At 40.2% G+C, this 15861-nt stretch overlaps 1 protein-coding gene, 1 non-coding gene and 1 pseudogene across 2 annotated transcripts in view; all 3 read right to left on the bottom strand.

Moving 5' to 3' along the window:
* Positions 1 to 15861, bottom strand: part of IL23R (interleukin 23 receptor) — a 60946-nt gene that overhangs the window by 34295 nt on the left and 10790 nt on the right. Inside the window, exon 4 of the mRNA XM_069478045.1 lies at positions 295 to 455. Within this exon, the coding sequence (XP_069334146.1) occupies positions 295 to 455 (161 nt within the window). The remainder of the gene's footprint in view (positions 1 to 294; positions 456 to 15861) is intronic.
* LOC138391194 (small nucleolar RNA SNORA40) lies at positions 1183 to 1303 on the bottom strand (annotated as a pseudogene).
* LOC138391115 (U6 spliceosomal RNA) lies at positions 4086 to 4190 on the bottom strand. Its single transcript, XR_011234736.1, has one exon. It is a non-coding gene; the product is annotated as a U6 spliceosomal RNA (small nuclear RNA).

The raw sequence follows: 15861 nt of genomic DNA, 5'->3' as shown, positions 1-15861 counted from the left end.
TTCTGCCTGGCCCTTAGAACAATGCTTGAAACATAAGAAGTTCCCGATAAATATGTGTAAGGACACATGCACCTATGTAGAAATGAGACTGGAAGGATACACGGCAAAATGGCGGCAGCACTACTCTTCTCTGAGTTGTCTCAGGCAGGTAGAATTATGAATAACTTCTGTTTTCTTTCTCATGATCTGCAGGAACTTTAGGGGAACTTCTTTCATATCTAGACTTCATTTGACTAGGTCAGTACACATTAGTTGTTTATCATTAAAGACATTATAGAATTTCCTTTTCTTTACCTATATCATCCAGGTGAATCTGCAGTTGTTTTGATTCCTCCATACCTAGTGCATTTGCAGCTTGGACCCAAACCAAATACTTCTTGCCACCTTGTAATGAATCAGTGGAGATGTTAACATAGCTTGAGGTGAGATATTGTCGCTCTTCTTCTGTTTCTAAACTTAAAAAAAAAAAAGATAATCTCTAGTTATGTTTAGTTTGAATGAATTATTCCAGATTTTTTTTGATGCTACCTCTTTTAGCCTGCTTTCCGACACGGAACCTCTTACTGAAAAATAAATCAAATTTGATTTTATTTTCAGAATTTTTAAACACAAATTCAAATCTTGCAAGGACCACAGTATGACTCTGGAGAGCCCTGAGCACTTTTGCCTTTTTGGATTCTCCACCTTTTTTTTTTTTTTTCCAGTAGAGATGGGGGGTCTCGCTCTTGCTCGGGCTGGTCTTGAACTCCTGACCTCAAGCAATCCTCCTGCCTCGGCCTCCCAGAGTTCTAGAAGTACACCAACATGAAATTAGAATACTAAGTGAATACAGCTGAGATTTCTCATGTCCTGAGATTTTTTTTTTTTTTTGTTTAAATTTGGAGCCAGGGTCTTGCTCTGTCACCCAGGCTGGAGTGCAGTGGCTCAATCATAGCTCACTGTAACCTCAAATTCTTGGGCTCAAGACAATTCTCCTGCCTCAGTCTCCTGAGCAGCTAGGACAGGCACACCTGACTAGTTTTTTTTATTTTTTGTGGAGACAGAGTGTACGGCTATGTTGCCCAGGTTGGTCTCTAACTCCTGGCCTCAAGTGATTCTCCCACCTAGGCCTCTCAAGAGTGCTGGGAGTATAGGCATGAGCCACCGTGCCCAGCCAACCCCCATCATTTTAAACTATCTCATAATGTTCTTTCTTATATGTATCAAAACTCATACTGAACAATGAGTTCTGAGTTGCAAAAGAGGATTTATTTTTTGCACCCGTCTGTAAGTCCATGGATTCTCCATTAAAAAAAAAATTGTGTGTGTATATTTATAATATAAATATATATTTGTATTTATATGTATTACATATAAAATATACATATATGTATACCTATATATGTATACATTTATATGCATGTATGTTTATGTATATTGTTTTACAACTATGTTGATATAAACACAAATATATTAATATTTTATATTAAAACATTTTCTTTAACCTAACAATTTATTTTTCTCTTCTGATTTTAAATGAAATTAAGCATTTTCATGGGCTCCTATAAGTATTGTGGGTCTTAGCTCTCTGCCTATTGTGCATATTGGTTAAGTCAGCCCAGGACGTAGCTTGAAATCAGTGAGCTGCCTCTGGGAAGGAGCAGTGGTGTGGGTTCAGCACAAGGGCTGCGAAACCAGACATTTCTATCAGGATGTGGGGTGACGGGTGAGGATCGGGGAGGAGTCAGGATGGCATGAGAGATCGACAAGGGGTAGGGGAAGGCCAACCTTCTGAGCAGAAACTACTAGCATGTTCTAAAACAAATAAATGAAATGACATGACATTTCTGAGAAAGTTCAAGAAAGTGCAATACTTTCAGAGCATGAAAATTTGAGAAGTAACTTGCAGTGCAGCAGGCCAGGTCACACGGGACTGGGATTTTACCATGTGAATGACAGAAAGAGAGTGTATATAATCAGATTCACACTATTTTAAGGGTCCCTGGGGCTGTCTGGCACCTTTATGGAGGGTGGATTCATGGGAAATGAAAGTAGTGGTAGGAGAAAAATTAAAAGGCTACGAAATAATCCAGAGTTGAGTTATTACTCTGAAGCAAGTGGAGGTCAGTGAGGATGGACATGAAGGATTTTGAAAGTAGAACTGACTGGACCTGATAACTGATTTCATGAGGGAAGGGGCATCACTTACTGCTGAGAAGGGTGGAGGAGAGAGGGGAGAACGGCATAGTTTGGGATGGGGGAATGGAGAGAGCTATTAAATACTATTTCAAATTATATTTCTCTAAGTTTTTATAATGGAATGAGTAAAGACCTCTAACAAGCCCATTAAACTCAGTAAAATTCCAAATGTTATCTGTTAATGCCAAAATTTCAAATTTTATCAATTGACCTTGGCTTTGGACAGAAAGTTTGAGCCTTCTTTATGACACCACTACCCCCAAACAACCACACAGTATTTTTAGAGGGTGAAGGTGGGGGGTAGTGGTGAGGGGAGCACTAGAGACTGCTTGTTCTCTCCTCTGGTTTCTGTGAAGAAGGATTGTCTTTAAACCTCCCAGTGTCTGGTCCCGCCACACGCTTGCTCACTCTTCCCTCTTAAGGCTGAGGGTAATTCCACTCCTCCGTGAATTAGGGCTGAAGAACTGGGCACATGCAGCCCCGTCTCCTCTTCTCTCCCTTCCAGGAGACCACAGAGATGACCTATGCTAGTCTGCCCCTCCAACACGCTATAAGCTTCAGAGGAGTAAGTCCCCTACTTGGGGGCCCGCAGCTGTCCCATGACGGCTGTGGTGGGGGAGGAGGGCACATCTGTCTGTTCTGGGAGGGTCGGTATTGCCAAGTTCACGGTTGCCACCTATCGAAGCCATGCTCGCCATTATCAGCTTCATCATTTAAAATATGTTCAATATTTAAAATTATTTGAGTATTTAAAATTAATGTTTAAATATTAAATTGAAGGTTTAAATAATTAAAATATTATAAATATCTTGATATTTTGAATTTCACCTGCTGACTCTTTGGTTTCTCTCAGTTGGTTTAGAACTCGTGAGAGAAGTCTCCAGAGATGAACATACAGCCCGACCTCAGAGTCCAAAAACCACTGTACCTATTATCTGTCATCTATCCATCTGTAGCATGGGATGGTTTCCACTAGACTCTCCTAGGTTTACCTTTCTTGAACCCTTCCAGCTACCAACTCTGTGTTTCCTATTCTGAACCCTTCAATCAGATCCTCTACCTCCTTGGTAACTACATCCGGGTTACCATTTCCAGTTGGTCTTCATTCCTTTTATTGTGATTTTTGCCTTTTGCTCTTCCCATAAAGCTGCTCTTTTAAAATGGTGTCCTTTGCAAGGCCAAGTCCTCTGAATCCTCAATTAAGCATTTGTCCTTGATTACTCAAAATTCTCACTTCCCTTGGCTACCTGGATGCTGTCTTCTGGGCCGAGGTCCTATCTCTCTTTCTCACTCTGGCTAGTGACATCTGTCCCCCTCCAAGCCCCCGGCTGGGTTTCTCTCCTGGCCCTCTGACTCCACTCACATCGAGGGTCAGTCCTGGCACCTGCCTTTTCCCTAAGCTCTTTTCCTGGGCTCACTCACCTTCCTTCAACCACAATCCCACACGTATATCGCCTGCATATCTGCGCTCTCCCTGGAAGCTTCATTTGGATGTCTGATGGGGACCAGAACTATAGCAAGTAAACAACTAAATTACCTTTCACACGAATCAGCACTTCTTGTCGGTTTCTCCATTGTGGTCAATGGCCTGCTATCCTTCTTTCTAAATTTGTCATTTTTAACAACTTTCTCTTTCTTATCCTTAAGAGCCAAACAATTACCAAAGAAGGTTAAACATGTTTTAAAATATCATGTTCTTATTTTATCTTTCCTCCTTGTTTTGATAGCTGTGGCAATGGTGTAGGCCTTATATTATCTATTTGATGTACTATTTATAGACTCCTAAGTTAATTGCATTGCATTGCATTCTGAAACCTACCTTGATATATAGATATACTAGTTTAAAAAGAAATAACCTTGAAATTGGAACAATGGTGGAAAGCCAAGTAGCCTACATTCTTATTTTTAATGAATGGAAATAGTCCACAAATTTACATGTTATCCTTAATCAGGGGTCATATCCATCTTCATTGTACTGTTCCAATTATAGTATTTGTGCTGCTGAGGCAAACTCCAGCCTGATTTCTTTGTCTAATATCATTAACTGTTTTCTGTCCAGGGGACTGCCTCGATAGGATTTATAGGGAAGATAGAGCGTATGGGGCTCCACCAGGTCCTGTTACTGCCATATGTCTTCTAGCAACTTCCAAATTTCTCCAGCCTCACAATATCCCACCAGGATTATTACTCACCAACCAATTACATCTTTTGGAATCCAAGTAGCATGCTGGCTGAGACACAGAAAAGAGGAATCAGCCTTATGCTACCAAGCAATAAACACATTTGTGAATCAAAATACTACAGAAACTATATATACATAACTTATTGCTATTAGCAGAGCAAGGCAACTTCAGGAAGTGATCAAGGGATCTCCCTAGGGCTGACAGTCCCTGGTGGGGTCTGTGGGGAGGCAGACTACAAAGCATGTAGGTGCAGCAACTATTCTCATTCAGTTCAGGTTTTTAAGTTCCAATGCACTTTCCTGTGTTGCCTCTTCCCTCACACCAGCAGTGAGATCACTACGAACACCATGAGAGGACAAGAAGGACATGTCATGGTAACTAAAGGCACAGAGTGTGGGTTTTAGAGACACACCCACGTTCAAATCCCAGCTCCACCCCTTCATAAGTTGTAGGACTTGGAGCAAGTTACTTAATCTCTATATATTTCAGTTTACTGCTCTGTAAAATAGTAATAACATTGTTTTGTGATTATGAGTAAATGAGATCAGAAAGCAAGGATCAGATGGCTTCACATATAATAAAGGACTCATTAGACAAACAATAGTCATAAATTAAAAGGTATTTATGATATGTACCTTTGACATATTCTGAAGAATACAAATGAAACTTTTAAAATTGCTATATTTCAACCAATGAAATTTCTTTTATATTGCTTATATCTAAAGTCAAATTATGTCATTAAATTTAGATGCTTATGTAGGTACCTTATATTCTTTCTGAAATAAGATGGAACATAAATACCTTAACAGAAAACTTGTTATACGGTATGTTAACCTCATGCTAACTAAGAATTCAAATGTGGGCCGGGCGCGGTGGCTCATGCCTGTAATCCTAGCACTCTGGGAGGTGAAGGCAGGCGGATTGTTTGAGCTCAGGAGTTGGAGACCAGCCTGAGCAAGAGCGAAACCCCATCTCTACTAAAAATAGAAAGAAATTATATAGGCCGGGCGCGGTGGCTCACGCCTGTAATCCTAGCACTCTGGGAGGCCGAGGTGGGCGGATCGTTTGAGCTCAGGAGTTCGAGACCAGCCTGAGCAAGAGCGAGACCCCACCTCTACTAAAAATAGAAAGAAATTATATGGACAGCTAAAAATATATATAGAAAAAAATTAGCCGGGCATGGTGGCGCATGCCTGTAGTCCCAGCTACTCGGGAGGCTGAGACAGGAGGATCGCTTGAGCTCAGGAGTTTGAGGTTGCTGTGAGCTAGGCTGACGCCACGGCACTCACTCTAGCCTGGGCAACAGAGTGAGACTCTGTCTCAAAAAAAAAAAAAAAAAAAAAAAAAGAAAGAAATTATATGGACAGCTAAAAATATATATGGAAAAAATTAGCCGGGCATGATGGCGCATGCCTGTAGTCCCAGCTACTTGGGAGGCTGAGGCAGTAGGATTGCTTGAGCCCAGGAGTTTGAGGTTGCTGTGAGCTAGGCTGACGCCATGGCACTCTAGCCTGGGCAACAGAGCGAGACTCTGTCTCAAAAAGAAAGAAAAAAAAATTCAAATGTGAAAACAAGAAAATGGCAACCATGTGTAAATGGTAAGTAGGACATCTTTGAATATTTTCCAGTTACAGAAAACCACATTACATGTTCGTAATTGGTTTGTGGCTAATTCTTTTATCACACATGTTGAGACCACAAGTCAAAAATGAAAATGTCTTCTCAAACTGACATTAACCAGGTAATTTAATTCTGATTTTGAATTCTACCCCATATTAGCACCTAGACCATAAAGCACTGAAGTTGAAGAATCCAATAATAATGACAGATACACTTTAGGACTATTTTACATAAAACTTATGATATTTTAATATAATAAGAAAAACATATTTGGTATCTGCCTGACTCCTGGCACACAGCTCCTAATACTTTTGGAATTTCCAAAGTGCTAATGAGATGACTGATGGCTGGGGGCTCCTGGATAGCCTCAGAATGGGGACTGATTGCCAGGGGAACCAACCACGTGAAGAGAAGGGTTGGAACTTTCGGTTACCACAACTCCCCTCGACTCCCACCTACCCCGCCTTCTCCAAGGAAGGAAGAGGGGATGAAGGTTGACTAGATCACCAATGGCCAATGATGTAATCAACCATGCTTATTAATGAAGCCTCCATAAGAACCCAAAAGGACTGGGTACCAGGAGCTCCCAGATAGCTGAAGACATGGAGGTGCCTGTGGGGTGGCACACCACATGCCTTCCCCCAGCATCTCTTCCATCTGGCTGTTCATCTGTATCCTTTGTAATATATCATAATATCTTTTATAATAAATGGGTAAACATAAGTAAAGTGTCTCCTTGAGTTCTGTGAGCCCCTCTAGCAAATTAATTGAAACTGAGGAACCCATTGTGGGAACCCCGATTTTTAACCAATTGGTCAGGAGTGCAGGTCATGACCTGGGGCTTGTGACTGGCATCTGAAGTAGGGGGAAGTCTTGCGGGAATGAGCTCTCAACCTGTGGGATCTGATGCTAACTCCAGGGAGATAGTGTCAGAGATGAATGAAATTAGGGGACGCCCAGCTGGTGTCTGCTGGAGAATTGGTTGAGGTAGGGGAGAAACTCTCCACATCCGACATCAGAAGTGTTGTATTTAGAGTAGAGAGTTAGGAAAAACTCTTTAGTTTTTCCTCTATCCCTTACGGAACTGCACAGTGCAAAGTCTTTGAATTTCTTATTTCTATTTCTTTTTTTCATGGGCTAGTACATAACAGATTATTTGTTGAAGGGAGTCAGCATAATTTATACTTTTCTGATGTTCCCTGAGCACATAGTCCTAGTTGTAACTAATAGATTTTCAATAAACACCGCTGATTTATGATGATAATGGTAAATAGTGTCTTTCATTTATTTAATCATTCATTCAACAAATATTTATTTAACATTAACTATGTTCCAAGCGTATTTTTAGACATTGCGGCTACAATGAACAAAACAGATAAAGTCCCAACTCTTGTGGAGCCACATTCTGGTAGAAACAAATTTTCTCTCTATATAAATACCACAGGACATATTCCTGTGGTAATAAATGTTCAGAAGAAAAATAAAGCATAGCAAACAAGTTAGGAAGTTCTGAGAATAGGGGTAGGGGATTTTTTTTTTTCTTTAAGGAGATGGAGGAAGGCCTATCTGCGAAGGTGACATTAGAGCAGTAAAGGAACAAGCCCTGTGGCTCTCTGGAGGAAGCTCGTTCTAGGTAATAGACAAAGGCCCTGAGGCAGGACCTTGCTTGTCTGGAAGAAAGAACAGCAAGGAGGTCAGGGGGGTTTCAGTAGGAGGGAGACAGAAAGGGATTCAAGATGAAATCAGAGAGTGTTGGAGGAGGAGGAGATTTAGAAGACTTGTTGGGTCATGTGGAGTCATTGAAAAACTCTGGCTTTGATCTCTGAGTGAAGTGGGAGGTTCTGACAGAGGGGTGATATGACCTGAGGTGCATGTGAATAGGGCCTCTGGGGGGCAAAGGTGGAGGCTAGGGGACCAGTTAGGAAGTTCTTGTACCAACCCAGGTGAGAGATGATGTGACTTAGACCAGAATTACAGGTGTAGGTAAGGTCAAATTTTTAAAGATAGATCTAAAAGGTTTTGCTATCAATTGGATAAAGGGCATGATAGGACTCCAGACCTGAATAATGTGAAGGATGGAGCTGCCATTTACTGAAATGGCAATTGTAAGTCTGGGAGAAGAAACTGAATGTTTGGTTTTGCAAATGTTAACTTTGAGATAGCGTTAGGAAATGTGGAATGAGGTGTTAGACATATGGCAGCCACAGCTCAGGGGAGATGTTTGGACTGTGGATTCATATAAATTGGGGAGTTTTACGCCATAAATTTGGATGAGATCCTTTAGGTAATGGTATAGATAGATATAATAAGCTGTCCTAGATGTGCAAGTTGCAGATACCAGGATGGACCCAGAATAAAATAGGGCAGAGAAGGCCCAAAGGAGAGGAGGCTCATGTTTACATGTCTGAGATAAGAACTGTTTCTGAGGCCTTTGTAAAAAACTTTCACATCTCTTGCTTTGATAAGTGTTCTCAATAAGTCAAATTAGCCTTGTCCACAGACGTGATCTTATACCTAGAAAAACCTAAAGACTCACCAAAAACCTGTTAGAACTGATAAATGAATTCAGTAAAGTTGCAGGATACAAAATCAACATAGAAAAATCAGTAGCATTTATAAATGCCAACAGAGAACAATCTGAAAAAGAAATCAAGAAAGCAATCCCATTTATGCTAGCTACAAAAAGTATAAACTACCTAGGAATTAATCTAACCAAAGAAGGGAAAGATCTATACAAGGAGAGCTATAAAACTCTGATGAAAGAAATAAAAGAGGACACACAAAAAAATGGGAAGATACTCCATGCTCATGGATTGGGAGAATTAATATTGTTAAAATGTCTATTCAAAGTAATTTGCAGATTCAGTGTAATCCCTATCAAAACACCAATGGCATTCATTGCAGAAATAGAAAAAAAATCTTCAAATTTATATGGAGCCACAAAAGACCCCAAATAGCCAAAGCAATCCTGAGCAAAAAGAACAAAGCTGGAGGCATCATACTACCTGACATTAAAATTGACTACAAAGCTATAATAACCAAAACAGCATGGTACAGGCATAAAAATAGACACATAGACCAATGGAACAGAATAGAGAACCCAGATATAAATTCCCATATTTACAATAAACTCATCTTCAGCAAAGGCACCAAAACCATACAATGAGGAAAGGACAATCTTTTTAATAAATAGAAAGAAAACTGGATAACTACACGCAAAAGAATGACCCCTATCTCTCAACATAAGCAAAGATCAAATCAAAATGGATTAAAGACCTGAAACTACTAGAAAAAAAAATTGGGGAAATGGTCCAGGACATAGGTCTGGGCAAAGATTTTTTGTGTAAGACCTCAAAAGCACAGGCAGCCAAAGCAAAAATAGGCAATTGGGATTACAGTCAGCTAAAAAGCTTCTGCACAGCATAGGAAACAATCAAAAAAGTAAAAAGAGAACCCACTAGACATTCTTTAGGAGCAGTAACACAGGTAAGATGTTCTCAGATGAACACTTGCCCAGTAAAGGCATCTTTACTAATGAACTGACAACGCTGGCTTTGAGCCTCTGGAACCAATGAATCCTGTTTCCAAGCAGCTTATCATGTAAATCTCTTTTTGCTAGTGGAGACTGAGAAAAGGCATCCAGGAAAGTGGGAGGAGAGGCAAAAGGGAGTGTGTCCTGGAAGCCAAAAGAAGGAAGTGAGCAGCTAAATTAAATGCTCCTGATAAGATAAGGACTGAGAATAGACCATTTAATTTGACAATGGGGAAACCATTAGTGACTTTGATACAAGCTGTTTCAGTAGAGCAGTGAGGGTAACTGAACTAGATTAAAGAGAGGAGAAGAGGGAAAGTAGAGACGAACAGTACACATGACTTTTTCGAGGAGTTTTTTCCATGAATAGGAGCAGAGGAAAAAGGTGATACAGGACAAGCACCAGGGAGGGTTGTATTTTTCAAAAGGGCAGGTGCTACAGCTTGTTTGAAAGCTGATGGAGATGATCCAGGAAAGATAGAGAGCGCCCTGGGTGCAGTGGCTCATGCCTGTAGTCCCAGTACTTTGGGAGGCCGAGGCAGCAGGATCGCTTGAGGCCAGGAGTTTGAGACCTGCCTGGACAATATGGTGAGACCCTCTCTATATAAAAAATAGAAAAAATTAGCCAGGCATGGTGTGTGGTGGTGCATGCCTATAGTCCCAGCTACTCGGGAGGCTGAGGTAGGAGGATGGCTTGAGCCCAGGAGTTCAAGGTTTTAGTGAGCTATGATCATACCATTGCACTCTAGCCTGGCAAGCCTGGGCAATAGAGCAAGACCCTGCCTCTAAAAATAAATAAATAAATAAGAAAGAAAGAAGGTGATGAGGTGATGATGCAGAAGAAAGAGAGGAAAAATTGTTGGAGCAATGTTCTGCAGCAGGCAGGAGGATAAGATCTAGTACCCACGTGGAGAGTTGACCTTAGAGCAATGGTAGTTCATCTGTAGCAATAGAAGGGAAGATCAAGTGTGTGGGTCCAGATGTCAGTGGGTTAGTAGCTGGGGGAGGTTGTGGTCTTTCTCAGAGCTTCTGTTTTCTCAGTAGAGTAGGAAGTAGCTCATCAATTGAGAGTGGCGAGGGGAAGATATTGGAGACCAGAAATGAAAGAAAAAGTAATGAAATAATTTCCCGGCTTAGTGGGAAAGTGACTTGGCTAGTGAAATGTGTAAGACTACTGGGTGGCTCTCTGCACCCCGTTGAGGTTAGTGGTCATGAATGTAACGTAATAACATTCAGCAAGGTTATGTTTGTTCCCAGCCACAGTGAGCTCTCTTGAGCTCATGATTGGTGAGGAAATGGATTTTAAAATATAAACTGCTTATTGAGTCCTAAAGGAATTACTGAAACCTAACATCACAGCCTTAAAAATAGCATTTGGAATCATATCCAAGAACTCTTCCTGGTCATTAGAAATATGCATGGAGAAGAAGATGTGGCAAAAATAAGCAGGCCTTATAAATTGGCAGAGTAGACCACTGACTTTAAGGGGTCTAAAATCAAATCTAAACGAGAAACACTTGCCCTATTGGTCTTCCATAATGCCGGAAAATTCCAACATTGGTGTTATTCTAAAAAGTTTTTGAGTTTGTCACGCACAGAGATGGTGTCTATTTTTAAAATCTCCAATCTATTTTAAAAATCTCCAAAGTTTAACATGGTGCCAGGAAGATGTGAAATGCTAAATAAATATTTGCTAAGTTGACTTGAATGGAACAGAATGCAGGGCCATCATGCAATCATTTTTATTCAACAAGTATTTATGGACTAGAAGGCACTGTGCCAGAAATTATTAGTACCTGAGTTTTCAAGATAAAGAAAAAGTGGTATTTACATGAAGCTGCTAAGCATAATAAGACAACAATAGGCAGATGCTTATTAGCAGAGATTAATCTTTTTTTTTCTATCACCACCTATTGATACATCGCAAAATACAGGAGTTTGAAGAGAGTATGTGAATAATGCAGCTCTGTCTGGTGGGGCCACCACAAAGGAACTAGGGAGGAGGAAAGCTCTTGAAGCAACATAGATATAATTCCTTCACTTTACAACTTCAGGAGGCCCCTAATGGCCCTACTATACCATTAGAGGGAACAGCGCCTTCTGCCACTGGGGAAATGAGTAGGTGGGCTGAGCAAAAGGCTTCTCTCTGTGTGTGATTTTACTGAAAAACAGAGTTGGAAGTGAAACTTTGCAAATGCTGATCTCGACCTATCTGCCAAAGTGAAAAATACTTAACAATCCAAGACTTAGAAGAGCTTCTTTAAACTTGATACTACTTCAACCACAACATTCAGTATAAGTCAACTTTTTCCTTAAGGGAAAAAAATCTTTTTGGTAGTTAGAGAAATTGACTTTCTCTTTTCTCTATTTTTTCTACTTATTAGTTTGTTTTTAATTAATTATAAGATGAATAGACATTTGTTTCCTTTTCTGGTTTGTCTGTGCTTATAGGAGATAGTGCTTTGAATTTGCTGGAGGAGAACATTCATTTTTATGCTAATCTTTTGCATCCTTTATGTCCTTTTTAAAATATGATGAAATCTCATTAATCTGGCCTCCTTCAATTTGGAACTTGGTTAGGTTTGTCACAGTTTGGCTACAGTTTACTGTTGGATTTTAGGAAAGGCAATGGGAAAATAATTTTTAAAATATATATTACCTTGTATTATTATTTAACTAGATTGTGAAAGGGGAGCACAGGAAATGTCTATTTCTATATCAACTAAAATAATTACTCAATAAATATTTATTGAGCACTTACTGTGTGTCAGGCCCCATTCTAGGCACAATTGATTCAACAATGAACAAAACAAAAAATCTTGCCCACACTGAGCTTACTTTCTAGTTTGAATGAATGAGTGACTTTATTATTGGCATATACACAACAGCTAGAAAATTTGTCTTTCTTATCACACTACATTCAATATCTCTTTCTAGCTTTGTCCAAAATTACCGTATTACTTAAAAATAATGTAAATAAAATTATTTATAATATACTATAAATGATCATTTTTATGGCTTTACATTAATCTTTCCCTCTTCTCACTCAGGTTTGATGTAAGAACAAATCAAACTAGCCTAGAGGGTTAGCCTTGAGCCATGATATTCTAATACCCTTTGCTATAGTCTGAATGCTGATGTCCCCCACAAAACTCACATGTTGAAACCTAAACCCCAATGCAATAGTACTAAGAGGTGGAGACCTTAGAAGGTGATTCAGTCATGAGGACGCCACCCTCATGAATAAGTTTAATGCCTGTATAAAAGAGGTTGAAGGGAGCTGTCTTGCCCCTTCTGCCACGTGAGGATACATACAAGTCACCATCTGTGAGGAACGGGACCTCAGCAGACACCAAAACTGCTGGCACCTTGATCATGGACTACCCAGTCTCCAGAACTATCAGCAATAAATTCTGGGATTTTTTGTTTGTTTGTTTTGTTTTGAGATAGAGTCTCACTCTGTCGCCCGGGCTAGAGTGCAGTGGCATCAGCATAGCTCATTGAGACCTCAAACTCCTGGGCTCAAGTGATCCTCCTGCCTCAGCCTCCCGAGTAGCTGGGAATACAGATGTGCAACACCACACCTGGCTAATTTTTTTCTATTTTTAGTAGAGACGGGGGTCTTGCTCTTGCTCAGGCTGGTCTCAAACTCCTGACTTCAAGCTATCCTCCCGCCTTGGCCTCCCAGAATGCTAGGATTACAGGCGTGAGCCACTATGCCCAGCCTAAATTCCGTTTTTTATAAATTACCCAGTCTAAGGTATTTTGTTATAGCAACTCTAAGTAAGACATACCTTTTTGTTGTTCTTTGCTTTCTCTGTGGGCAATAAAAGATAATTAAAAAAAAATTTTTTTTTGTAGTGGCAGGGTCTCACTATGTTGCCCAGTCTGGTCTCAAACTCCTCACCTCAAGCAATCCTCCCACCTTGGCCTCTCAAAGTGCTGGGATTACAGGTGTGAGCCACTGTGCCCAGCCTGTTCTTATTTCTAAGCATTTCCTATACCCAAGTCATTTCCTATAATGTGCTTTTTTTTTTTTTTATCAGTTTTATGGTGTTAATCATTCTCATTTCACAGGAGGCTATGGCTCAGCAAGGCTCAATAACTTTTCTAGGATCACACATCTAGCAGCTATGGCAGATGTTGGATGCTGATACTAAATTCCATTTACAATGCCCTTCTTCTAGGTTCCCATCCAGAGAGAGTAGACCTGTGACAATGTTCTGGCCAATGCAATGTAGATGGAAGTCCACGGGAGGATGTCCCTTGCCCTTTACCACTTTTCCTGCCTGGAATTTTGGATGAGAAGCCTGGAGATACTGCATCTGAATATTAAGGCCGACACACTACAGATTGCAGAGTAGAAAAATGGAAACAGCTTAGGTTCATGCTGTATTGCTGAATCATGCCAGCCCTGTACTACACACCACTGGGATCTGATATAAATAAGGCCCTGTCCATTAAGTCATCGAACTTGGGTGCTCTGATATTTGCATCATAAAAGATACCTGACTGATACGTTTCAGAACTGGAAATTAAATGTAAACCTCTAAAGCCCATGCTCTTCCCAGTGGATATTTCTGAAAGCACTCTTTTTAGTAAATCTATTCCTAATATGTTAGGAGTGACTTTTTGTGTAGTAAAAACAATCTCAGAACTTATAACTACTATAGGTATTCCTTACTTGATAAAAAGCTATGTCCCTCAAAAGCCTCATATATAAATAATTTAAACATATATAATTTTGAATGCATTAAAGGATTTTAAAAGAAATATGTAATAGTCATAAAATATTTGAAAAATGTTTTTATGATACTAAATAGGGAATTAAGTGGTAGTTGGCAAGTTTAAAATTTTGTCTAAGAAATATATTTTCTGGGCTGGGCAGGGCGGCTCATGCCTGTAATCCCAGCACTTTGGAAGGCTGAGGCAGGAGGATCACTTGAGGCCAAGAGTGTAAGACCAGCCTGGGCAACACAGTGAGACCCTGTAACTACAAAATATAAGAATATTAGCTGGGTGTGGTGACACACGCCTATGGTCCTAGCTGCTTGGGAGGCTGAGCTAGGAAGATTGCTTGAGCCCAGGAGTTTGAGGTTGCAGTGAGCTATGATCATGCCACTGAACTCCAGCCCGGGCAACAGAGTGAGACCAGACCCTGTCTCCAAAAAAAAAAAAAAAAAATGGGAAAAATAATCATACGTATCTGTCTTTGTTCGAACTGCTATAACAAAATACCTTGGCTGGGTGATTTACAAACAACAGAAATTTATTGGTCACAGTTCTGGAGGCTGGGAAGTCCAAGATCAAGGCACTAGGGGATTTGGTGTCTGGTGAGGGCTCAGGCTCTTCTTCACAGATGGCATCTTCCTGTGTACTCACATGGCAGACAGGCAAACAAGCTCCCTCAAACCTCTTTTATAAGGGCACTAATTCAACTCATGAGAACCCCTTCCTCATGACCTAATCACCCCAAAGCCCCACTTCTTAATACTATTGCATCAGGGGTTAGGTTTCAACATACGAATTTCAGGGGGACCCAAGCATTCAGACGATGGCAGCTCTCACGAGGTCATACAGAGGATTCAAGGAGGTAGCAGTTCTAAGGCTCTTAGCTCAGTGCTTGGGAAACAGTAAGGGTTCAGTAAGTGCTTTAAAAAAACTAAAGTAGTTCGTGAAATTTTTAAGAATTTCTAACAGAATAAAAGTGCATTTCAAATACACTACAGAAGTAATTACTTTCTAAAAAACTAAACACAACAAGAAACATGAATAGGGTGACCAACTAGTCCCAGTTTGCCCATAACTTTCCAGGTTTTAAAACTGAAAAGTCCTATATCCCAGGAATCCCTTAGTATTAGGCAAACCAGGAAAATTGATTACCCTACATAGACACTAAAGTTAAGATTTGAGTGTCATTATTAACAATTAATAGCTTCCATGAATTTAGTGCTAACTATGGACCTGACGCAGTGATATACACTTTAAAAGTCAAATTCCAGTTGATGAATTAGAACAAGCCTGTGCATTAGGGTCTATTTCCATCTTAAAGTTACAGAAACAGCAATGTGGAGAGATTGAGGAAGTTATCTAAACCCTGGAATAGAGCTGGGATTTAAGCAATGGTTTAAAACTGTGCTGTGCTATATACCACATTAGCCTCCTGCTACCAGTTACCCACCAATGAATAAAAAGGACAGAAAGATCATAGAACACATTGTCCTATAGAGTGAAAATATTAATGGCCCAAAAAGGCCATTGGTATTTCACTGATCAAAATTAGGAAGCTGGGGATGGTCAGGGTCGATGTTTAATGTTCAAGGCTGATTTCTTGGATCTGTGCTGGAG

This window comes from Eulemur rufifrons, chromosome 8, assembly GCF_041146395.1.
Source record: "Eulemur rufifrons isolate Redbay chromosome 8, OSU_ERuf_1, whole genome shotgun sequence".
Taxonomy (NCBI): domain Eukaryota; kingdom Metazoa; phylum Chordata; class Mammalia; order Primates; family Lemuridae; genus Eulemur; species Eulemur rufifrons.
Note: the sequence above shows the minus strand (reverse complement) of the source record. Positions and strands in the feature narration are given on the sequence as shown.